The 27,192-nt window shown below is 35.5% G+C and overlaps 1 protein-coding gene across 1 annotated transcript in view; it reads right to left on the minus strand.

The window, feature by feature from the left end:
- Positions 1–27,192, minus strand: part of NAALAD2 (N-acetylated alpha-linked acidic dipeptidase 2) — a 48,568-nt gene that overhangs the window by 16,362 nt on the left and 5,014 nt on the right. Inside the window, exons 3-14 of the mRNA XM_082684396.1 lie at positions 26,777–26,963; positions 24,927–25,028; positions 22,363–22,488; positions 20,320–20,506; positions 17,074–17,167; positions 15,510–15,608; positions 11,788–11,873; positions 11,172–11,291; positions 10,984–11,066; positions 5,867–5,930; positions 4,837–4,904; positions 1,607–1,698 (exon numbers count right to left, since the gene is read on the minus strand). Of these exons, the coding sequence (XP_082540522.1) occupies positions 1,607–1,698; positions 4,837–4,904; positions 5,867–5,930; positions 10,984–11,066; positions 11,172–11,291; positions 11,788–11,873; positions 15,510–15,608; positions 17,074–17,167; positions 20,320–20,506; positions 22,363–22,488; positions 24,927–25,028; positions 26,777–26,963 (1,308 nt within the window). The remainder of the gene's footprint in view (positions 1–1,606; positions 1,699–4,836; positions 4,905–5,866; positions 5,931–10,983; positions 11,067–11,171; positions 11,292–11,787; positions 11,874–15,509; positions 15,609–17,073; positions 17,168–20,319; positions 20,507–22,362; positions 22,489–24,926; positions 25,029–26,776; positions 26,964–27,192) is intronic.

Raw genomic sequence — 27,192 nt, forward strand, 5'->3', positions numbered from 1 at the left:
GAGAAATAAATAAAAATTATGAAGTTAAATGGGACAGTGAACCAAGCAAGGAATTGCATAGTATATTTACAGGAATTAGGAAAAGTACTTTACTACAAAAATACTTTACTACATGGAGTTAAACAGTGCCACCAAAGACAGCAACCTAGGAACTATATAGAGTGTTTTTGTTTTGTTTTGTTTTGTTTTTAAAGATTTTATTTGACAGTATACAAGCCAGGGGAGCAGTAAGCAGAGGGAGAGGGAGAAGCAGGCTGCCTACCAAGACAGTAGTCTCTAATATTGTCAGCATGTTATGGTATTTATTTAGAGGGAAAAGTAAGATTTCATCATTCCCAGAGAACTATAATCTAGGAAGAAAACTGCCATGAAGGACATCTCAGTGGCTCAGTCAGATGTCTGCCTTTGGCTCAGGTCATGATCCCTGGACCCTTGGATGGAGTTCCACATCCCATCAGGTCCCTGGCTCAGCAGGAGTCTGCTTCTCCCTCTGCCTCTCTTCCCACTTGCTTTCTCTCTCTCTCTCTCAAATAAAATCTTAAAAACAAAAACAAAAACCCTGCCATGTTAAAGTATATTTAAAATAAAGAGAAACAAAAAAATAAGATCATTAAGAATCTAAATGTGACTTATTTAGAAATTTAATTAAAATCGATTTCTTTGCATATAGTAAAGAAAACCACTATACACACGCACACACATATATATACTAACAGAAAAATTCTTAATGGTGAGTAAAGCAGAAAGTAAAATTACATTTGCATTAAGAATGTAACTATACACTCCCAAATTTAGACCCTGGGTTTTTTTTTTTTGTTTTTTTTTTAAGATTTTTGAGAGGGAGAGAGCACAGAGGGGCAGAGGGAGAATTAGACCTCTTGCTGAGTAAGGCACAGACATAGCTTTATCCCAGGACCCTGGGATCATGACCAGAGCCTAAGGTGGACACTTAACCAATAGAGCTGCCAGGCGACCCCAACCTTAGATGTTTTTCAGACCTTTTTTTCTACTCCAGTAATTTTTTTTTTAAGCATGTGAAACTTTCATAGTGGAAACAGACTTTCACAACCCTTATTTAGAATATGGAATGAAGCTATACACTCTACCATCCTCTACTAGTTTTTAGAAATAGTACTGCAGGAGAAACAAAACAAACAAACAAAAAAATCAAGAAAGCTGCTGTTGTATGAATATGAAGTAAAAAGATTAATACTTAAACAGTCTACATTGAATACAGGTAAAGACAATCTGGTGGTTATCATGCCCCTTTAGAAGCAAATAATCCTGTTCTTGTACTTCATCATTATCATTTGCAGTTACATGATTTATTAACATATATAACATATTTGAAATTTAATTCAAGAATGCAAAATAGTACCTGATAATGTGGCAAAATAACTTTGACTAAAACTCTGCAAAACTAGACTCTCATAGATTCAAAGACAGCTATTCTGTCCAGTTAGCAAATCGAAGGCTACAAGCAGGATCCTATGGGATTCTCTTTAGTCAAACTGTTGACACATTTAAGAATTGCATGTTTGGAGAAACAAGGGGCAAAGGGGAATTCATAATTTATCCTATGGTAAGAAATACACAAGTAATTTACCTAGGAAAGTTTATATTTTCAGATGAAGGGTCCTTTTCTAACCAGCTTTCATAAAGAGATTTACTCTCAAAACCATCATCTGGGCTAGGGATCTGGAATGAAAAATCGAATACTGTGAATTAGACCCAGGAACAACTAAATTTATGCCAATAATAAGACCATATGTTATCAGCTTTTAACCAAATGGATACATGTCATGTTCTTTATGGAAAAACAAAAGCAAATGGCAGGAAAAAAAATCCAAATTCTTGTTTATTTTTGTTGGCTACCTAATGGTAATTTTGCCCTATACCTGGGATAAAATCTCCTTCTTTTGGTAAACTTTTTACTAGAGTTCCAGCAAATGTCATCACTATGATTTCTGGGAGCTTAGATCTCTTTTAGTAGTAAGTTACTGGGCCAAACCAGATACAAGATTTACTTTAGTAAATTGCTTTTGTCCATGAAGACCTATAAAAAGAGGCCTCAGGGCAGGAGATGAGGCTGAAGACACTAAGTTTGAAGTTGGTTTTGTAGGGCAGGTGGGGTAAGGAGGTACTGCCATTTTAGAAAGTCACATTATATTTATTTTTGCAAAGTTGGAATTTGATGGGTTGTAAAAGCTCTGTATACGCTCAGATTTCTATTTGGAAATTCTAAGATCTTCTGTAAATTGCATGAACCTTTTATACTATCCTCATTAAAAGTATAAACATACTTTTCATTCTTCACTTGAAGCAGGGCAATGTGTGGAAAAATTGCAGACTTGGAAGGCTAACATGTATTTTAAATTCATATTACCACACGTACACACCTGTAATTTGTCTGGTTATAGCTCTTTGTTTTAAAAAAAAAAAAAAAAGGGGGCGCCTGGGTGGCTCAGTGGATTAAGCCGCTGCCTTCGGCTCAGGTCATGATCTCAGGGTCCTGGGATCAGGTCCCGCATCGAGCTCTCTGCTCGGCAGGGAGCTTGCTTCCCTCTCTCTCTCTCTCTCTCTCTGGCTGCCTCTCTGTCTACTTGTGATTTCTCTCTGTCAAATAAATAAATCTTTAAAAAAAAAAAAAAAGTGGGGGGGGAGCCTTTTAACCTTTTGTGTATTGCTTCCCCCCTTGAAGCCCTAGTTTTCTCACCTTGTGAAAGTGGGAATAATGGTCCCCATCTTAATATCAACATCAGTTCTCTGGTATTTTCTCTGCCCTTATACAGAGTTGGTTGTTGCCTTATCACTGCACATGAAGCCCTAGCTTAAAAACAGTCCCAGCACTCCACAGTCATCCCTCTGCCTGCCAGCAGCACATTGCAGCTGCAGAGATGTTCTATTTCCAGCCAACTCATCGGGTTCTACTCTAATCCATTTCTACCAACTTGCAGTAGCTGAGAATCTGCTCCAACTCCCATATCCTGCTTAGATTGAATTCCCTGAAAAATCCTTTCATTTTCTGGAATCACCATCTCAATCTACCACTAACCAGAACGGTGTCCCTTCAGCCTGGTCTCCCGAGATCATACTTCTGTCTCTAATCAACACATCTTCATAGGTGCTGACCCTCCTCCATTATTTCAACACCTTGCCCCATTTCTTTGATCAGTCAGCTGCCCTTCTCTCTAAGCTCTGCCCTGTCTACAACTCTTATCTTACTCTCATGTTACCAGCATGATGTGACTATGCTAACACATACTAGGAGTTGGTAAAATTATAACGATCGGTTCACAGGAGAATACAAAAGTCTTTTTCTACTGGGTTTTGGTGTGGCCATAGGTAAGCATCTGCCTCTTTACAAAGGGGCATAGACCTAAATTTCTCCCTATTGGCCCTAACATTCTTATGGTTGGTTTTTTGTTTGTTTGTTTGTTTTAAGAGAGAACACAAGCATGGGGGGAGGGGCAGAGGGAAAGAGAGCATCTCAAGCAGGCTCCATTCTCAACATGGAGCCTGACATGGCTCAATTTCACAACCCTGAAATGATGACCTGAGTCAAAATCAAGAGCCAGACGCTTAACAAGCCACCAAGGCACCCCTAAAATTATTCTTATCCTTGACATCAAAGGCAGGAGCCATCTCTCTAGGACAGCACAAAGCATAAATGCATATGCTGAAAGGGATTTTCTCAGGATTTTCCTTACAGCTTGCTTTTAAAGGAGATGTTTTTATGGGACATTTCCAATAAAAGGATCAAGAACATGAGCTATCCAATTTGTTGCCAGTTGGGATAATGAGAGGATTCCTTTGGGAAAAGGAGTTTTTAGAGACACTAATAGGAAAAAGAACAATAATAAGGGAAAGTAGGAAAATAGTACCTTCAGAAAAGTGACACATACTTCAAGGAATTATTTCTGTAATTCTACAATGAACTATTTAAATGAAGTACAGAGATGTTAAGGGAATAGGTTATATAACTTTTAGAGTACATTAGGGAGCTCAGAATACTTTTTTATCAATATTTACAAAATTCCTATATGATTATTTTTGTTTTGCTGTTAGAGTTGCTACAGCTTAATCTATACACTGACAGTGCTCTTTCTAATGGGTAAATATGATAATGTATAACCTTGTTAAAGATTTTTAATTTCTCCATCACCAGATGTCTGAACTTGGCCTGTTTGTCATGCCCCATTTCTTACCATCTCTCCACCAAAACCTTTCACTTATGTCACACTGAGCCACCCAGAGGTCAGGAAATACTTTTTTCCTATTTTCACATCTGCTTCAGGTATTGTGTTCTGTGCTGAGAATGCCTTCTCTCTCATATCCTTCCATTTTACAGCCCATGCACTAAATATTCTGTAAACCTCTTCTGATGCCTGCCCACCTACCCCAGGATTTCACATTTTCTATTCCATAATTGTTCTCCATTGCTTGTAGAATCCAATATTCTAGTGAAGTATAATTCCTCATTTATGAGTATATATCCTCTCTGGACTACTAAGTATTTGGCTTCAGTAACCATGTCTTTTTATTATCTTTGCTGCTAAAATTCACTTTGTTGGGCCTGAACCCAAGGCTTTTTCCAGTTCAGCTCACTGTACTATCAGAATGCCTCTACCACATGACTCTGTATACCTACAACATGACAACAGTGCACACAATTATTAATAGCTACTATTAGAAGAGACTAGCAATACTATTCTTACAGTTAGGTCATACAAATACTGTATTAAGGTCTCTTTCCAGTTTAAAAAGCACTACTAATTAAGAAAATAGGTATTATTCACTTACCCATTCATTAGAAAACAAGACAGATTTATTTACCTCTTTTGTCAGTTTATACACCAACTGGTGAAGAAGGGGTGTACAGTCAACTCTGAGAGTATAATTGCCTGGAAAAATAAAACACAGTGTGTTTTAATACTTCCAAATGAAATTCCAATAGAACTCTATTTCTAATAATAAAGAAGATACAGTAGACTTGAAATTGAAGGCATCATTCCCAAGGAATTAGAATAGAGTGGAGGGGCACCTGGGTGGCTCATTGGGTTAAAGCCTCTGCCTTCGGCTCAGGTCATGGTCTCAGGGTCCTGGGATTGAGCCCCACATTGGGCACTGTGCTCAGTAGGGAGCCTGCTTCCTCCTCTCTCCCTGTCTGCCTCTCTGACTACTTGTAATCTCTGTCTATCAAGTAAATAAAATCTTAATAGGGTGGAAATAGTTCTTCAGGAGCAAGAAAGTGTACAATTCAAACAGAGGAAGTTATAGGAGGGTTTTGGCTGCTGAGGCAGCAAGTCCCACCATAACCCCTCGCATCATTCTTAGGGTGGTATTTCTTAGGGGGACTCTGGCAAATGAAGCGATAAGTCTATTCCCTTTTTACCCAATTCAACAGTATCAAGACATGAGACTAGAGCGTTTCAGTAATAAGTACGCTCTGACATTTATCTAGACCTCATGAAATGCAAGCCTGTTCCAAGGGAAGTCTGTACTTTGTGCTTGCTTCAAATTGTTGCAGTACATACAGGAAGTATTTCTGTGTGGAATATTCTGTAAAGTATTCTGAAATATTTTAGCCTAATTTTTTTAATATCTCCACAGGAAGACTGTAATTAATACTAGAGTTTTAAGTAGTAATTCAAGATAGGCAAATGGAAAATATACTAAAGAAATTAGGATCAGTAGCTTAGTTATGAATCATACATAGACTCATTTGAATCATGGTTTTCTCTGTGGTAAAGTGGAAAATTAAGGTATCATTGAGAAATTTGACAGGAAGAAAATAATCTTTGTTTATAAGTTAGTTACAATTTGCACATTCAAAAGATGTTTAATAATCTAAAATAAAATATACCTTCTATAGATGAATCTGAGTTGATATAAGCAACACTTCTTTCCTGGAGTGTTTTTGCATTCTCCTACAGTTGAAGCAAAGTTGTTAGTTAATTCACAATATTTACAATTGTGGGAATGTAAAAAAAAAAAAAAAAACAACTTAGTATAAAAGTGGTCTACCAATATCTTTATGAATCAAACACCTATGCCTTTGAACATAATTTCTAAGAAAATGCAGAGAACTGGCTGATTAAGAACGTTAATGCAGTTAAAATCGGTAGGAAAAATATTGCATAGCTACTGTTCATAGCAATAGGAATTGTCACAGAAAAGTGTGGTTCCTTGATTTCTTGGATTAGAATATAGGGTGAGGCTCCCAGACTCTGGGCTCCACTGCAGACCTAATGAACAAGAATTTCTGAAAGTCCTAGAAATCTGTATTTTCTACAAGGTATCCCTGGAAACCCTTGCATACACTGAAGTTTGAGAGATATACTGAGACTGGATACCCAAGTAAAGTAAAAGTGAGGAAATAGAGAATTTCCATTTATCTATTATTAAAAGAGGAAATAAAAGAGAGAAAGTAATTTGGAAAAAACTACAGGGAAAGAAGTAAAGACATTAGGACAGTCTCTCTACCTCTCTCCTGCTTCCCCTTGTTTTCGCTCACTCACACACACAAAAGATAGAAAACACTGTCACACAGATGGGAATATGCTGAGAGAGCCTCTTACTTCTATCTGGCTTGCTACCTTAGGAACATGCTATAATAGGAGGTGGTCCAAGATAGAAGCACAGAAATACCCTGAACTCAGTTCCTAGACAACAAATCTACATCTACATATAGAGCAATTCCTCCTGAAGAATAATGAAAGCTGATTGAACAGCTTCTGCACAAGAAAGCATAGAGGGACCACATATAGAAGGGTAGGAACAGCAGAGACACAGTAACATTGGGAACAACTAACCACAATGTGACAACCTATAGCAGGGAGAGATATGACTGAGGGAATCTTTTGCAGACTTGCCCACCCTAGGTCACAGAAAAACAAAACAGAGTTCAAAGGGAAACTAGACTATTAAGTGAAGGACATTCATTTACTAACCCTAGAAGTCTGCCAAATGAGCTTAACTACTGGAACTCTTTCCAGGATCAGAGGTACTTGGTCCCCTCACCCACACCAGGTCCAGCTGTTCCACCAAGGTGACCCAAGCACACACCTGGCCTGTGGGTCAACACCCAAGCCCTCCCACCAAAGCAGCCACAACGTGGAGCTCCCCAAAAACCCTGGCCTGAACCTGCTCCCTTTCAGCTGTCCTTCCAGGGGACCATGGTGCAAAGTGCTCTAGGAACCTCTGAACTACTCTTGCTTTAGCTCAAGCTGACCTGACAGGATGCCTCTGTGCAAAGTGCCACAGCCAGCATCTATCCAGCACCAATCAGCTAGCCAAAGCCACTAAGCACACAGTCTACACAGGGGCATTGTTACATAAGGCCACTTCTTCAAGACTGAGATAGGTGCCTGTTCCACCTAATGTAGAAACAAAGACAAAGTCAGACAAAAGTCAGGAGACAGGGAAAGATGTTTCATACAAAGGAACAAGACCTCAGAAAAAGAACTAAATGAAGATAAGCCATCTACCTAAGAAGGAATTCAAAGTAATGGGCATAATGGTGCTCACCAGACTTGAGAGAAGAGTGGATTAATTCATTAAGGACTTCAACAAAGAGAAAGTATAAAAAGGAACCCACCAGAACTGAAAATACAACTGAGAACCCTAGAGGGAATTCCACACAAGAGTAGAGGAAGCAGAAGAACAAATCAGTGAGCTGGAAGACAGAGTACTGGAAAGCAACCAAGCTGAACACCCAAAAGAAATAGTTTTTTTAAATGAGGACAAGAAAAAAAGTATGAAAGGAAAAAGTTGCACTGGTAAAAGCAAACATCTAGTAAAGGTAGTAGATAAATCACTTACAAAGCTAATATGAAGGTTAAAAGAAAACTAATCAACTATATTTAGCATATTAGGCAATATGCAAAATATGGCATCATATAAATAAAATCTGTGTTTTGGGGGTAAAAGTTTAATGCTTTTGAATGTGTTCAAATCTAAGCAACCATCAACTTATATAGATTGCTGTATACATGGGAACTTTATGGTAACCCCAAATCCATAATACACAAAAAGAGAAAGAGACCTAAGTATAACACTAAAGAACACCATCAAACACAAAGGAAGAAGTCAGAAGAAGAACAAAGGAACAGAGAGAACTACAAAAAACACCAGAAAACAATTAACAAAATGGCAATGAGTAGTATCTATGAATGATTACATTAACTATAATGGACCAAGTACTCCAGTCAAAAGACAGAGTAACTGAATGGATAAGTAAACAAAATCTATCTGTGTGCAATCTAAGAGACACACCTCAGATCAAAAGACACACAGACAAAAAGAGAAGGGAAAGGAAAAAGATACCCATGCAAATGGAAGCAAAAGAGAATTGGAGTACCAATACTTATATCAAACAAAATAGACTTTAAAAGACAAAGACATTATAGAAGAATAAAGGGATCAATCCAACAAGAAGATATAATAATACTAAATAAGCACCTTACATATAAAGCTAATGTTAACAGACATTAAAAGTTAGAAACCAATAGTTATACTCCAAAGGATTTTAAAAGCCCACATCTAGCAATAGATAGATTTTTGGGTCTGGATAATCTATTATTAAAAAGTGGTTTTGAATAAGTCATTAGACCAAATGGCTTTAACAGTTATATACAGAATATTCCACCCCAAAACAGCAGAACACACGTTTCTCTAAAACTGCACAAGAAACTTTCTCCAAATTTGATCTCGGGATATGTGCACAAAACAAATTTCAGTAAGTTTAAGACCAAAATTATCTTAAGCATCTTTTCTAACCACAATGGTATAAGATTAGAAATAAATGACAAAGACCTGGCAAAAACACTAATATGTTGAGGTTACAACAATATGCTATCATACACCCAGTAAGTAAATGAAAGAATCAAAGAGGAAATAAAAAAAATATGTGGAGACAAATGAAAATGGAAACAATAATTCAATTCTTTGGGGCACAGCAAAAGCAGTTCTAAAAAGAAAGTTTTATAGAAATACATTATGGTCTACACTTTAATAAATAAGAAAAATCTCAAACAATTTAACCTTATACCTACAGGAACTAGATAAAGAACAAAGCCCAAAATTAGTGAAAGGAGAGAAAAAATAATAACGATCAAAGCAGAAATAAATGAAATGGAAACTTAGAGAAAATACCTATGAAACTGAGAGCAGATTGTTCAAAAAGATAAACAGCATTGATAAAATATTAGACTCATCAAGAAAAGAGGACTCAGGTAAAAATCAGGGAAAAAAAGTTAAAACTAACACCTCAGGAATACAAATGATTTTAAAATACTATAAAAAAATTATACACCAACAAACTGGACGGTCTAGAAGAAACATAAGATTATAGAAACATAAAATCTTCCAAAACTGAATCAGGAAGAAATAGAAAATCTAAGTGGACCAATTACTTGTAACAAAATTGAATCCATAATCAAAAAACTCCCAACAAACAAAAGTCCAGGCCCAGTGCTTCACAGATGACTTTTACCAAATATTTATGAAGAGTTAATACCTCTCTTTCTCAAACTATTCCAAAACACAGAAGAGGAAATAAAGCTTCCAATTCATTCTATAAAGCGAGCATTACCCCAATAGGCTAATATCCCTGATGAACACAGACTCAGAAATTCCCAACAAAATATTATGAAACCCAAATCAACAATACATACACTTGCCCGCAATGGCTGGATGGCAGTTGCCTGTATTATAGATACAAAGTCAGAGTTTCCATTGCAACACATTTTTAGTAGAAATAAAGAAGATTCCTTAACTATATTTAAAGAAAGTATGCTGTTGAATATTGGAAAGTGTTGAAACTGTCCCTAACCCACATTTATTAAATTACTGCAAAGTATGTTTATTACTTTATATCTTAGATTGTACTTTAAGCTGCTAAATTTAGAGAAACGGGGACATCTATTTATATATTCATGCACTCAAAAGAATTTGCTTTTCTAAAAGGAAATTTGATTTCTCTAAATAGTCTACTTCTAAAATGCATATTCATAATTACCGATGTGATGATAAAACTTTGCAATGTCAACTAAATATAAGGATAAGTGACAGGAGACAAGAAACTGTTTGATTTTACTTCCATACTTATTTCATTCACATTATCATTTAAAGAGGAAATGAGTCAGGAGGAAATTATTTTAAAAACTAGGTAACAAGAAGTGTATGACATGCTTTAAAACAATGCTATAAAATCTCAGCTCATAAAAGATAAATTCATGGTGCTGGGGGACTATGTGCTTATATAGTGCACATGTCTTTACAAAATGCATTTCCTTACCTTGTACATTAAAGAACTTAGTTACTCGATAGGAAGGCTAAGGGAAGAAGATGAAAGAAGGGGGCATAGGAGAGACACTTAAAGATAAAGCATTAGGAGGCAGTGTAACATAAAAATCAATCATACCTTTAGAAAAAATAAATATCTAAAATTATAAAGACAATTTACTAAAGTAATTCCATTTACAAAATTATCTTCTACTCAACAATCAAGCATAATCTTTTGTAGAATGGTGAAATATAGCTATGGTTGCAATTTATATGGAATCTACAAGTGTAAAATTACAACCCAAGTACAGTCACCTTAGTTCTCTTAAGCAAGAATATCATAGGTTTTTCCTAAGTAGAACTCCAAGAAAACTTAAAAACTTGAAAATTATCTCCAAGGATCTGTATCCATTTTACATAGGTCAGTCCTCTCGTCAGAAAAGCTTGCTAGTTTTGTTTATTCTCTGAGCTTACAAATTTTACTTATTCACAAAACAAATGCAAATGGAAACCAAAATGCTTTGACAAGAATAAATTTGGTTTTGGCCCAGTAATTTAGAGGTTATTCTGCTTTGCCAAACTAATGTGAAAATAAAAGCAAACTATTTCTCAAATGGGATCTGTGCTTATTCTGAGATACATGGATTTGTTTCCCTGCTGACCAAGAAAATAACAAAAGCCTGTAGTCATATTTACCTCAGCCCATTCTGTGGACCCCAGCAGCCCAAACTCTTCTGCATCCCAGCTGGCAAAAATGATAGTTCTTCTCGGTCTCCAGCCTGCAATCATTGTTAACATGCATTAATTAGGTACACCTATCTAAAAACAGAGGACAGTTAAGTGAGTCACTTTTTGTCATCACCAACCAAAGAAACATCATTTACCTCGGCTCATGAGTTTTCCGAAACTCTGGACAATTTCTTGCAAAACAGCAGCTCCACTGGTTGGGTCAATAGCTCCAAACACCCAGGAGTCCCGATGACCTCCTAGAATAACATACCTGTCTGGAAAATAATGTGTTCAGAAGAACTACAATTTTTCAATATATTACAAATAGTTGTGATTTAGGTTTTTTTTTTTTTTAAGATTTTATTTATTTATTTATTTGTTTACTTGAGAGAGAGACACGGAGAGAGCAAGCATGAGAGGGGGAAGGTCAGAGGAAGAAACAGACCCCCTGCTAGGCAAGGAGCTGGATGCAGACTCTATCCCAGAATTCAAGGATCCTGACCTGAGCTGAACGCAGTCACTCAACCAATTGAGTCACCCAGGCGCCTGCGATTTAAGTTTTTAACTTAAACTTCCTTTTGGTTGAGTTTCCTCCATAGGAAAAAAAAATCAACACTATAAGATAGGGGTTTCTTTTAGCATTGTACAATCTTTTTTTTCAAATGTAGCTGTTTCACATCAGAGAAAAAAATCAATTATTGACTGAAGTTTATTTTCTCTTACTCTTGTAATCTTTGTAAAAATGAAGTGTTTAAAAATATTCAGACTCACCAGGTTCCACAGATCCTCTGATCGTTCCAATTACATTGTAAATCCTTGTAATTTTATTGGTGTTATGAACATGCATTCTAACCTTCCTAGGATTTCAAAGGGAATAAATTACTTTATATAAATTATTACATCTAACAGTTTTGTTCCACCATTTTATTATGAAAAATCTCAAAATTACAGATAATTTTATAATAGGACAATGAATTCCCATATATCCACAAACTAATTCAATAATCTAACACTTGTTAAGTGCAATGTGTAAATGGCTAATGCATTTTACTCTTAAGTACTTATGCATGCTTAAAGTCAGATTTTAAAAACTGACATATTTTTATTATTCCTCCCTCATAGCTATATTGTTGATATTTAAAGTCCAAAATACTCTTATTCAAAATGTTTTGGGTATTCATTCTAAAATTTTTAAAAACACTGTATACAAAGTGCAAAAATAAGGAAGGCAGCCAGTTATGTCTTAAGGGAAAGATAAGCATTTTTAAATTGTGTCTTTGTATTTACGTTAATGCCTGCTGGTGCAAGATTGTTGAAGCAGAATGTCAGTAATTGTTAAGTAAATAGCTGGCTGAGTACTGCCAAAAAGCAATGGGAAATTTGGGAAGGAAATGGGAATTTGGGAAAGCACCTCCTAAAATGTACAGAACAACTATATAATGAAACTTTCTATCCATCCATCACTGTTGATTCTGATTTGGGCCAGCCTTTTAAATACCCATGAAATACAATTAACCAAATTAAAGGAAAAATATAGTCAGGCTAAAATAGAAAAAAAAAAAAAGTCATTCACATTCTATGAATACAAAATGACATGGGAAAATACTGTCTTATTTTTAAAGGAAACAAAACGAATCTTTATCTATGTGGGAGGCGGGCGGTGGAAGAGAGGACTCCCAGCAGTTTCTAATTTGTGGTTATTTATGAGTGGAAGAACTAAGAGGTGGTCAGAACCTGTACTGATTTTTCCCCTCTACAAGCATATTGTGCTTCTGAATACATATTTAAATCGTGTGATATTCAATAAAGTGCCTTTGGAAAAAAACTAATGGTATTTTTTATATTTTAAGACATTAAGGATTTATTTTGCTGAGAGATAAAAATAGCAAAGAAGCAAAAAGATTTCTAGCATATTTCTAAAAATAAGCCTAAGATTTATCAGTAAGAAACCCTGAATCATTGATATTATGTCATTAAATGAATAAAAGAAGAATATTACAAACAAGGAATGAAGAAAAAAATCTATTTTAATCAAAACCTGAAAATAAACATAGATTATCTGTTCAGATCCTCAGAGGAGCTCAACCACATATGCAATACTTCTGTCTTTCTAGTTTCTAGAATTAATGACTCGAAAAGTTTTTAAAAAAGGATCTGTTGGTCCTGTTATCACTTCAAACTCATCATGTTCCAAACAACATGAACTCTATAATGTAAGCTCCACAGGGAAGGAATTTTGTCTGTTTTGTTCACTGCTGAATTCCCAGTATGCAGAATAGTGCCTGGGTTACAGTTAATACTCAATAAATATTTGTAAAATGAATGAATACACTCCAGTTAGGAAAAAGTGAGAAAGGCCTTAGCTCATCTATCAGTTACCTCTGCCTATCACTGTCTTTGACTAGACTATTTCACAACTCCATAGAGATCAAGATTAACTGTGGAATTTCCACATCCACTGAAATCTGTCTAGTGAATAATGGATTCCTTCAAGGTAGAAGAAGCTAGTTTTCTGCTATTAAGTACTTCCATTTCAGCATTCTTGATGTGCTGATATTTTTGGTATCACCATTGAATTCTCCTTTGAACAAATTTTAGTTCCTTTGTGGTTCCCTTACTATTTAATGAATTAAATGAAATTTTTGACACATGTTCATTTTATATTTGTAGGAAAAACATGGTTTTACTTAAAAATATTATCATTTGTTCCATTTTTTGAAGTCCCACTGAGATGTACAATGGATTCACCTTGTAGAACCAGGTATGGGTAGCTTAAACCCAGACATGTCTTCTTTTGGCTCTGAGGTTAAACCAAAGCAGTGACAGAATTTTCACTCTGCTGACTCTGTATCTCTTTTTAATTAGGAAGTGTTTAATGTCAACACCAATACAGTTAACATACAGTGTTGTATTAGTTTTAGGTGTACAATATAGTGATTCACAAGTTCTATACTTTACTCAGTGTTCATCATGGTAGGTATACTCTTATTCTCCCCACCACCTATTACACCCATCCCCTCCACCTGCCTTCCCTCTAGTAGTCATCAGTTTGTTCTCTGTCATTAAGAGTCTATTTCTTGGTTTGTCTCTCTTTCTGTGGACTTCTAACTTTATACTATCTTTCCTACTGATTTTATGTTTTGTATTTCTAGTTTGCTTATGGCAGGTGAATTATTCCCTATTGGTGGGAGCAATGGTTAGGAATTTGGTTTTATGTCTTGTCACTTGGTAATCTCTGTAAATGGATTAATTATCAAGAGCTCTTCTGGGTGAGAAATGATAATCTGGACAGTTAATCTGGGTGAAAAATGACAGAATCTCTATAAATGGGTTAATAGATTATTAAAAGCTCTTTTTGGTGAACAAGAGATTTTTATTTGTGTATTTGTCCATTTTGAGCTCAAATCAATTAGGAATTTTGTGCCCATGGTGAAGGAGAACATTTTGATATCTAGACCAAGAAAGGTCTAGATATGTATGTTTCTGAATTTACTCCTGAACTGAAATTACACAACTGAAGCCATATGTTTTCTCTGTTCTCTGTGTCATTATGTTTCATTTCTAAATCAGACAGGCCTTTATCTTTCACTCTGTATGTTAGGTTTTCTTGCTACTGTATATAAAAAACTTCTATATTAAAGTAACTCTTTGTTCTCAGTTAGAGATAAATAAGCACTTACAGTATTTCTAAAATTCCTTTAAAATAAAAGGAGTTAACTCCTAATATTTTAAAAGTGCTGAAAAAACATTCTTAACTAAAAAAATTAGTAAGAATCCAAGTTTGCACGGTTAATGTAAAGTTACAGCAAACAAGACTGATCCACTGATTTGGGCTTAATCAAAAGACTTAACCAAAACACTGATTTATCAGTGTTAAATTTCCCTTTCTCCCACAGGCAAATCAAACTACTTAAAGTTCTAAATCTTGCCAAGTTGATCTCTACACAAGTTGATCTCTCCAGCTAGCATTTCCTGCCTGCCTTGATCTAGTGGGAAACTTACAAGCTCAATGAATAAATATTCTGGGATCACTCCTCTCCAACAGGGCCAATGCTAACGCATTGAGTTTTACAACAGTTCCGTGTTTACCTATTTTAACTCACTGCACAGCAAGTGATCAATCAACATGAGCTCCTTTCTCTCTTCTCTTTTACTCCTTCCCTTAAGGTAACTTTCAAAATGTTATACATTTAAAATACTGGGTTATCTGAAACATTGTTTTAAAATTTTGGATGAAAAAGGCAGTTAAAATGTTAAATCTGAACTCAAATGTAGTCATGTTTAAGACTTTATAATACAAATGTTGTGATCTCTCTATTAGAAGAAGAATTCAGGACATCATTCTATAAGTACTTAAGTGATATAAAATGATCAATTGTTCGTTACGAAAAATGATAAAAAGACAAGCAAAATATACCTGAAAGAAGTTACCTTGACATTTTTCCATTAAACGTAGAAAGCTATTCCAGTCTATTAAAGTAATATAAAATTACCTGAAGGAATCATGCCCTGCAAAGCCAGGCCCAATGTTATAATCCACATTAAGACTTCCCTTCCAGCTGTCATCAGGTACAGCAATTCCTCCCATGTGGCTGTTGAGAGAAAATAAAAGTAACAGAAAAAGGCTGAGCATCATAATTTCTTAGAAGAAATCATGGAGGCTGATAATGTGATATTTCATTCGTACATTTAACAAATATGTATTGAGCCAAGTACTATTAATATTCCCTTTTTTTGTGGAACTTACATTTTATCAAGAGAGCCAAAATTGAAAGATATGAAGTATTTAATATGTTTATGGTAAGAGGGCTTAGAAAAAAAAAAAATAGGGAGTGGAAATGAGAAGCATCAGCCTCCTTATTTTTGACTTTATATAGGGAAGTGTTAGATCTAAGAAATAGTGAAAATAGGAAATTCATGACTATGTAAAGGAGAAGAAATTAATTTCTAGGGAAGCTGGTGATTGATTACCTAGCAATTATTAAATTTTATTGGTACAGACATCTAAAAAACAAAAGTTGGAAATTTGTGAAAGAATATCAGTGACAGGGCGCCTGGGTGGCTCAGTGGATTGGGCCGCTGCCTTCAGCTCAGGTCATGATCTCAGTGTCCTGGGATCGAGCCCTGCGTCGGGCTCTTTGCTCAGCGGGGAGCCTGCTTCTCTCTCTCTCTGCCTGACTCTCTGCCTACTTGTGATCTCTCTCTCTGTCAAATAAATAAATAAAATCTTAAAAAAAAAAAATCAGTGACAGAATGCAACATTAGCAAACATTAGTTAAATGTTTACTATACTCTAGATACTTTACACACTTGCATTGGTCTCATCTCCTCCTCATAATTACCCTATCAGGGAGAAACAATTACTGTGCTCATTCACAGATAAGCAAATTGAACCAGAGAAAGATTAAGTAATTGGTCCAAGTTCACACATCTAATAAGTAGTGGGCCCTGTAATATTTTTAAAATACAAGTCAAGTACAAACATCAAATGAATATCAAAGAAAATCCAACTATTTAAAAAATCTCCAGTCAGTATTTTTATCTTGGACACAGTTTTGCACTTGATACTTTCTTTTGTAAGAGACTAATGGTTTCTTGCCATTTCTTGGTGTACTCTGTTATTCCTACTTCAGGAAGTATTTTCCTACTTTGTTTCCTTAATTTTTAAAAAATGTTTTTGGGGGGCCTGGGTGGCTCAGTGGGTTAAGCCGCTGCCTTCGGCTCAGGTCATGATCTCAGGGTCCTGGGATGGAGTCCCACATCGGGCTCTTTGCTCAGCAGGGAGCCTGCTTCCTCCTCTCTCTCTCTCTGCCTGCCTCTCTGTCTACTTGTGATCTCTCTCTGTCAGATAAATAAATAAAATCTTTAAAAAATAATAATAATAAAATAAAAAATAAATAAAAAATGTTTTTGAGGTATAAGTGACATATAACATCGGTTTCAGGTATACAACCAGACTTTACTTTTAACATAATTAGATTACATTGGTTTTAGACAAGAAAATAGACACATTAGTATAAAACATCTTAAATATCATATCCAATTAGAAAATCATACCGTAGTAATATTTCTGCATCATTATACCCAATAGGATGCACAGGGATCTTGGGAATTCCCACTCCTTCTTTGACATCAAGTCTAAAGGTGTACTCTGCAGAAATTGTATAAAATGAAAACATCTGAAAAATCTGGGCAAGGGGTATAAAGAAATGTCTTTTATTACTATATTTACTACATGGTTAAAATTATATCAGATTTACTACATGTTTGAAATTATATCAAAATTTAAAATTCCCCCAAACCCACTGATTGTTTTATCTAATATGACCTATTTAATTCAACAGTAAGAAATTAAATCATTCAAATTTTAATGTAAAATCAACTGTGGGGATTATAAATTTCCAAATTTGTTTTGACATGGCATGTAAATCTCTTGAATTTTACAAGAATATTTTATTTCTTCAGGGATCTCTTGAATCCTTAGGGAAGCTTTAGTTAACTAGTTGCCTGGAAATTATGTCCCAAATTTTGAAACTAGGTATAACTGAAAAAAAAAAGGGGGGGGGGAATTTATTAGATCTTGGGAATAATAAAGATCTTATTCAAATGGTAATACAACATTCTCTTTAAAGGAAGACTAAAAAGTACTGTCAGAATTACAACCTCATTGGGACTTTGGCTTTCAGCCAAAATAGTTGTATAGCACTAAAACACCTAGCTTAGAAACAAAGAAAGATTCCAATCAAATGACAGCAAGGTTCCAGAAATGAAGCAGAAATAAGCAGGGAAAGAACATAATAAAGATCAGAGCAGAAATATAAGAAATAGGAAACAGAAAAATGGTAGCAATTATGAATAAAATCCAAGCAGATTCTTTGAGAAGATCAATAAAACTCATAAATCTTCAGCAAGACAGTTTAGGGGAAGGAAGGAAGGGAGGGAGGGAGAAAAGTTGCCATGACCAGGAATAAAGAAGAGAATCTCATTCTCGTGCCTGCACATGCACGTGTGTATGCACACACACCCGCACACACACAGCAAGAGAATATTATGAACAAGTCTATCAAGTTTAACTTGGATGAAATGGACTAAATATGTTGAAGACATAAACTACTGAAGTTCACTCAACAATAAATGGGCAACCTAAATAGCCACATACCTGTTTTAAAATGGAATTTGTAGTTAAAAACATGCCTACAAACAAAATTGCAGGCCAAGATTTTCTAGGGAATTCTACCAAATGTTTATAGGCCAAAATCTCTCGAAACTCTTACAAAACAATGAAGATGAAATAGTTTCCAACTCAGCGCATAAGGCCAACATTACTCTGATACCAAAATAAGACCAACATGTACAAGAAAATCAATCTACAGGCCAATATCCTTCATGAATAAAAGGAGATACGCTTAACAAAATTTTAAACTCAACAATATACCAAAGCACGTGAAAGGATAGTGCATTATGACCAAGTAGAGTTTATCCTAGGTTGGGAGGGTTGGGTTAATGTCCAAAAATCTATTAGTATAATTTAATGAAAGTAACATAACAACTTACTATCATCTCAAGACTCAGTAAAAGCATTTGACAAAATTCATTATACAGTCCTAGATAAATGTGCTAAAACAAAAGCTCTTAGTCCATTAGAAGTAAACTCCCCCAATCTGACAAAAAGAATCTAAAATAAAACCTATAGCCCAAGACTGGATTTTTTCTTCTTGAGGCAGGAACAAGGTCAGGACATCTCTGCTAACACCTTTTTCCAGGAATGTATAAGAAATACAGTATACCAAGGCAAACACATTTTAAAAAGTAAAAGGCCTCCAGACTGGGGAAAAAAAACATACTTGCAGAAAACATGGTCGTCTATGTAAAAACTGATGGTATCTATAGAAACCTACTAGAACTATTTAGTAAGTTCAGCAAGTTCGCAGGATACAAGATTGATGTATTTCTTCTACAAATTATTTCTACTTACTAGCACTGAACATAGGGAAATAGAAATTTCAAATATATTATTAAAAAGCATACAAGTAGGAAACACATATGGGTAAATGAGAAAGATGTGCACAGTCCATACAGTGAAACTGCAAACAGGCAGAGATAAAGAGTATCTAAGTAAACAGAATCGTGCCACGTGCACAGATCAAAATATTATTTTTTTAAGATGTCGGTTCTCCCCAAATTGACGTACAGATTTAATTCAGTCTCAATCAAATTCCCAGAAAACTTTTCAGTGGAAATTAATAAACTGGTTCTAAAATTCACATGGAAAGGACCTAGAATAGCCCCCAAAACTTTGAAAAAAATGTAACTTGGAGGTTTAGCATACCTATTAGAATGTAAAATGAAAACGACTGACCAAACTAAAGGTAGCAAGGATACAGCAAGTGCAACACTCCTGCACTGCTGCTAGAATGTAAAATGGTACAACCACTTGGGAAAACAATTTGAAAATCCCTCTGAAATTTAAATACGCATCTCTCATATTATCCTGTCATTCAAATTTCTATATATTTACCCAGAAGAAATAAAAGCATATGTAAATATGAAGGCTTGTATACAACTGTTATAGAGGTTTATATATGAGTCCCCAAACTAAAAAAAACGATCCAAATGTCCATCAACAAGTAAATAAACAAACTGCAGTGTCTCCATTCAAGGAAATACTTGGCATAAAAAGGAATCAACTACTGACACAGACAGCAACATGGATGGATCTCAAAACAATTAAACCGACAGAATGTAGATCAGTAGTTGCCTAGGGACGGGCAGGAAGTGGGTAGGAAGGGTTTGGAGGAAAGCATTAGAGAGAGTGAAAACTTTTGGGTAATGGATAGGTTCATTATCTTAATTGTGAAGGCAGTTACACAGACGTTTTAACATGTGAAATGTGAAAAGTTTTGACAACACCCCAAAACTGACAGGTATTCAAAAAAATAATAATAATACAAATGTATGATAGCTAGAGAAGGATAGTATCACCAAGCAATTCAGAAAACCAAAGTTCTAGTTTGGTAAAAGTAGTATTACTTTGGGTATGGGGGTCTGTGTTTCTGTACCTCTGCTAAAAGTAGAGAGAAATTCAACTGACGCTTCCCCCTCCATGTGCACACCTCATGAAAATGTGAAACAAAAGTAATACATGGGAAATGTTTTTTTAATTCTTAGCCATAGTAATCCAAAATATTGTAACTGTATGCAGTTTGAAGGTTATTCAATAGATGTTCACTTTTAGGCCTTCACTAAGGGCAAGTAGTATTTTTGCAAAAATGGGTGAACCAGGGCAGGCCCATTCATGCTTACCTTTAGCCGGATAGCCTGGAGTGAGTGGGTCACCAGCGCCATTCAAATTTAACACATTCCCTCTCTGCACTGCAGTTCCAGGAAGGTTCCATCCTTTAGGATAAGGCTGTACTGCAGGGGCAAAGTAGTCCGCTGGATCTGAGTACAAGATGATTCCTATGGCTCCTGCTAACATGGCATTTTTAACCTGCAGGGGCAATGTGCAATCCATAATGGAGAACTGGCAGATGATTAATTCGTCTAAGAGAAAATCAATTTAATAATGTAAGGAATTGGAGACACTGCTTTTTATGATGCTGCTACACATTCAGTTCTTTATGCCTTAATTACAGTTTCTCTCCTGGGGGAACTAAGAGCTCTCATTTATTTGAACAACTCCAAGCAAGCTCCTCTCTCTTCTGTGAAACATTCCTATTTTGGCCAAAACTGCAAAATTAATGACTCCCTTCTTTCTACCTCTTCTATTTTGTACATATTTCTGTGATAGGATGGATCATTGTATTTTAAAATACCTTTAAGGTAACTTTCTCTCTTGCTAGACTGAGGATGTTTTTAGAAAAGGGACCATGTCTTGTTCACTTTTAACTACCCACCCTCCAAAGTCTGGCACAGCACAGAAATACTTGTAGAACTAAACTAATTTAAAGTTCTATACAGAGTGTGTGAAAAATTGCTGACTGTATTTTGTAAACATTTTCTAACAATGTAAACTAACCACAAATAGGAAAATCTTTCCAGCAAGATTCTGAAGTCTCCATTACCAGAAATATTGTAGTGAAAGATAGATAACAATCAGTTTTGGCTAACTAAAACACACTTCAATATTCAGAAAACATTCTACAATATGAATGGGAGAACAATCTGTCACAACTTTTTTGAAGGGCAATTAGATGATGCCTTCCAAAATTTTGAAAGAATATACATGTTGACTTGGCTATTAAATTGCTAGGAATCCATACTACAAAAATCTTCATATAAATATTCAAGTGGGTATGGACAAAGATGTTCACAATGGAATTATTTTTAATAGTAATAAATTCAAGCCAAGCATCTGTCAACATAGGAATGGTTACACTGCTTATCACTTCTACAAAGTATTATGCACCCATCCAAAATAACAACATATTTACTTAGGAAGCACCTCTATAGAATTAACTACCAATTAAGTACCAGGCACTATCATAAGTGCTTCCAAACATAAAGTCATTTAATCTTTATAAGGATTCTAGGAGATCAGTGCTATTATTAGCATTCCCACTTTATGTATAAGGAAACACTGACAAAGAAAGATAAGTAACTTGCTCACAGTAAAAGATCAATAGAACAGGGAGCCTAGACTAGACCAGAATCTATGGTGTATGGATCTAATCTAGAGTCCTCTAGTCTTAATCACACATTATACAACACTCAGTGTTTTGATGTGGAGGAGTACCTATATATTATTGCTGAGTGAGAAAATAAAGTTAAATATAGTATATGATGGCATCTTTGTAAAAAATGTATAATATTTGTAAAATCAGCATATAAAAAAGATATTTATATTCATATGTCACAGAATTGGGTCTAAGAAAAGCTGTGAAGATTGATCACATGTGGGAAAATAAAATGGGTCATGTAGGGGAGCTTTCATTTTCAGTTTACATAAAATTTCCCTCAAAAAAATTTAAAAAGCAAATTTTGTTGCTGTAATAAAAGTAATTTCCCTTTCTAGATGTATGAGGTAACATAAAAACAAGATTTCCTGGGTCATGGTCCCAGAGTCCTGGGATTGAGCCCCTTATCGGCTCTCTGCTCAGCGGGGAGCCTGCTTCCCTTCCTCTCTCTGCCTGCCTCTCTGCCTACTTATGATTTCTCTCTGTCAAATAAATAAATAAAATCTTAAAACAACATCAGCAAGATTTCCCATGCAACCATGGCCAATAGGAAGATTTTTTAAATACATATAAATTGAGGTAATTCTGGAAAACATGATGCAAGCTGATCATTTACATTTAGAGGATATACAAAATCCTCTTCTCTCTAGAAAAGGAGGTGATACAATACTTTATTTCCTCTGAAGATTTTTCCATATCTTGCAATAACAATCTTTCCACTGCAATTGATGTTCATCTCTCTCTCCAGTTTGAAAAAATCTTCAGTACGAGCATAGTTCACATATATAAGATCTCCCTATAAGGAAAAGAAAAAATTTAAAAATATATAGGTTACTGCTATAATTAAAAGGAAAACCAATGAATAAGTTTGATCCACAATACCACATCATCAAAAATTATCTTTCCTAGATTGGGCCTAAAAAACTGGTATGTGCTAATTCTGTATGTTTTTAGAAAATATTTCAATACTTCAAAAGGTAGAAAAAAATGCCAGTATGTAACACTTTAAACAGTGTGTTCTGTTTTGAAGAGATTATCAGCAGGTACGGAACCAAAGGAAATAGAGATCATTTAAAAATCCCAGCTGTGTTTTAAACAATCATAAAATAATAATAAAATGCCTAGGAATAACTTAACCAAGGAGCTGAAAGACCTGTATTATAAAATACTGATAAAAGAAATTGAAGAAGACATAAATAAATAAATAAATAAATATGCCATGCTCACAGAGTGGAATTTATTTAATATCATTAAAGTGTCCATACCACCCAAAGCAATCTACAGATTCCACACAATCCCTATCAAAATACCAACAGCCTTTGTCATAGGACTTTGAAAAATGATACTAAAATGTGTATGGAACCACCGAAGCCAAAGGAAGCATGAGAAAGAACAAAGCTGGAGGTTATCACAATCCCAGTTTCAAGACAGACTACAAAGCTCTAGTCATCAAAGCAGCATAGTACTGGCATGACAACAGACCTAGATCAGTGGACCAGAACATGTCCATAAGTAAGCCCACACTTACACAATCAATTAATCTATGACAAAGGAGGAAAGAAAATACAGTGAGGAAAAGACAGTCTCTACAATAAATCATACTAGGAAAATTGGACAGCTGAATGTGAAAGAATGAAATCAAGATACTTTCTTACACCAGCCACAGAAATAAACATGGATTAAAGCCCTAAAGAGGAGTCCTGAAGCCATAAAAACCCCTAAAAGAAAACACAGGGGAGTAATTTCTTTGATATCAGCCTTAACAACATTTTTTCTAGATATGTCTCCTTGGGCAAGGGAAACAAAAGCAAAAATAAACAATTGGGACTTCAGCAAAATAAAAAGATTTCACATAGTAAAGAAAACCACAAACATAACTAAAGAGGGGAAAGATAGTTGCAAATGATATATCCAATAAGGGATTAATATCCAAACTATATAAAGACCTCAAATAGCCCAATACCAGAAAATACATATATACACCCCTAATCTGTTTAAAATAGGCAAAAGACTGAAATGAACAATTTTCTAAAGAACATATACAGATGGGCTACAGACACATGAAAACAGTCTCGACATTAGTAATCATCAAGGAAACACAAATCAAAATCACAATTAAATATCACCTCACATGGGTCAGAATGGCTTGTATCTAAAAGACAAGAAATAACAGGTGCTGGCAAAGATGTAGAGAAGAAAAAATCCTTGCATTATGTTAGTGGAAATGTAAATTGGTGTGATCACTGTAGAAAACAGTGTGGAAGTTCCTCAAAAACTTAAAAATAGAAATACCATAGGATCCAGTAATTCTGCTACTGGGTACTTACCCACAGAATGCAAAAACACTAATTCAAAAAATATATAGGCACCCTAATGTTTACTGCATCATTCTTTACCAAAGTGTCTATTGACGGATAAGGAAGAACTGGGTTGTGTACATGTGCACATACTTACCCATAAAAAAGAATGAGATCTTGCCATTTGCAACTACATGGATAGACCTAAAGGATATTATGCTAAGAGAAGTCAGTCAGAGAAAGACAAATATGATTTTACTTACATGCTGAATCTAAATAAACAGACTTCAAAATACAGAGAACAAACAGAGGATTGCCAGAAGGGAGAAAGGTGGGTGGTAGGTGAAACAAAGGAGATTTTTAAAAGAAAAAAGAAATCCCATGTTTCATTTTTAAATACCACTTGTGTGGTAAGATCTATAAACCTGTAACAAAATCAGACTATGAACAAAGGAAAAGAGCTTGTGGAAACATCTACTGACATTACCAAATTAAAGATGTGTTCAGCAGGTTGTTATTTCACAGCGGCATCTGCTTCACAAGGCTACGATTTTTATGTATTTGTTTTTTCTTATTCTTAAATTATTATTTTTTAAAGATTTTATTTATTTATTTGACAGACGGAGATCACAAATAGGCAGAGAGGCAGGCAGAGAGAGAGGAGGAAGCAGGCTCCCTGCTGAGCAGAGAGCCCGATGCGATGCAGGGCTTGATCCTAGGACCCTGAGATCATGACCTGAGCCGAAGGCAGAGAGGCTTTAACCCACTGAGCCACCCAGGCACCCCTTAAATTATTTTTAGAAAGTGTGTTCATAGCACTGAATCTTTAAGTATGGATCAGCAAGTATGATTTACCTAATCTCCTTTGTTCTAGTCCTTTACAGATGCTTTAAATAACAAAAGAAGGCTTAAAGAGTTGAGTAAAAAGTCCTTTTACCTCTGGCATGCCTTGGGCTGAGAAAGCGTTATATGGTGGAACAATATTTGTAACATTCTCATATCCATCAGGTGGCGGCTCAAGGTAGGAGGTATTGAAAACCTAGCAAAAATACATGAATCAAAAATACATGAAATACATGAAGTTGGAAAAAAATATTCCTGATTTTTATTAAAGAATAATGCCCCCAAGTGTACACTTAAGATTAAACATTCTGACAGTAGGTTCAGTAACTGATCAGGTAAATTCCACTGGCAACAATGAGCAAGAGCTTTATTGTTCTTACCGCTTTCAAAGCGGTAGCAACTTCAACAAATGCACGCAATCTCAGGTGACTAGGAGTTACCATATAAAAACAGGGCTGTGAAGGTGGCACCCCCAGGATTTTCCTCTTTTTCCAATGATTCCTTTTCAACTTTCTTTGTTGGACCCCTTTTCTTTCAAATGCATTTAAATATTTCCTGTGTTTTATCCCCAGTCTATGATCTGCCTCATTTTATACTCTCTTGTCATCAGATTTCACTGACTCCCCAAATTTTATCCATAGTCCGTACACTTATAATGTCCACCTTTCCAGATATGTATATTTATGTACATTTATATATGGACATCTCCACCAACACAAGGGCCGGATGATTATTTCAGCTTGGATGTCCAGACTCAACACGTCCGACTTTGAATTTCTCATCCCTCACCCCGGCCTGTTGCTTTTTGGCTTTCCTTGCTATTACTAGTAGCATCACTAGCCAGCCGCCCATGCCACAGATACTTCAGAGTCATCCTGAACTCTGTCTTCATCTCCTTACTCCAGGCAATCACGAATGAATTTCCACTAGTATTGCCACCTAACTATTACTTAGATCATCCCTCTTCCTCATTTCTACTAACATCCTGATTCAGGGCTTCATCATCTTTTACCCGGACTGTTTTCATAAGACTCCAATTTGAACTCCTTGTCTATCAAGGTCTAACCTGCAGATGACCCAAACTATCTAAGTAATGCCTCTCTTGTCACATCCTTCCATTGCTTAGAACTTGTCAATGGTTTCCATTGACTGAAGCTGAATTCTAAGCCCCTTAGGACAATGTATAAGCCATTCTGTGACCTGCCCCCAAAATATATATACTGGTTTATCTCCTACTGTGGCCCAAAGTGTACTTTACAGTTTTGAAATACAGAAAATTTTTAAGTTCCCCAGTAATACTAAGTTAGTTATGGGTCTCCAAACCTTTGCCATTATTTTCTCTTCTGCCTGGATTCTTCTACTTAGCTTTTTCTTTTTTTTAAGATTTATTTATTTGACACAGAGAGATCATAAGGAGGCAAGACAGGCAGAGAGAGGCGGGAAAGCAGGAACCTGAGATCAGGACCTGAGCCAAAGGCAGAGGCTTAACCAACTGAGCCAGCCAAGTGCTAGCCCCCTACTTTGCTTTTTCATGTGGTTAACTCCTTAGGATCTTTCATGACTCTCGTATCAGAAAGGTTTCTTTCAGGAAACCTTCTCTATGTCCCAGACTGTGCTAAGTGAATCTTTTCTGTGTAAAGATCCCAAAACATATTCTTCATAACACTCACCATATTGATTTAAAATGATGTGTTCCAACAACTGCCTTGACTTACTTAATGCGAAAAGAATCCTGTTCCTAGGCTTCATTCCATCTTTAAAACTTAGTACTGTGCCTAATATATAGTAGACACTGAATCATTAGTTTGCAACTTATCAATTTTCCAAAAAATATGAGCTCCACTGCACTATTAGCCAATTTCTATTTTTACTTGACTCTACATCCCAATTCACATGAACAACAGGGATTATAAACCACAATAAGTACCAACAATTGCACATCACCTCAATTCCATGTTCATCCATGATTGATATATAGTTGGCATTTGTCTCATTAGGGTAGGATAGGAGAACATCATAATGAACCAACTTGGCTGAATCCAGTCCAAATTTCTTCCACTGGGTTTGGATTTTCTTGGCAAGAAGTAAATTTTGTTCTGTTCCTGCCAGATGAGGGAGCTTTGTAAAAGAACTACAATGAAAATAAGATACAAGTGGGAATTAAAGACTATATTCAGACAATATGCCTCAGTACTATTCTAGATGCATCACTCATCCTTTAGGTATTATCATTTTTACCTCAAAGATTTTTTAAAAAGCTAATGATATCAATTTCTAGGTATTCCATTTTAAAAATTGTGTTTAAATACAATATTCACAACATGATTCCCCGGAAAAGAACATATGCCATGGTAAACACA

This window comes from Mustela nivalis, assembly GCF_964662115.1.
Source record: "Mustela nivalis genome assembly, chromosome: 9".
Taxonomy (NCBI): domain Eukaryota; kingdom Metazoa; phylum Chordata; class Mammalia; order Carnivora; family Mustelidae; genus Mustela; species Mustela nivalis.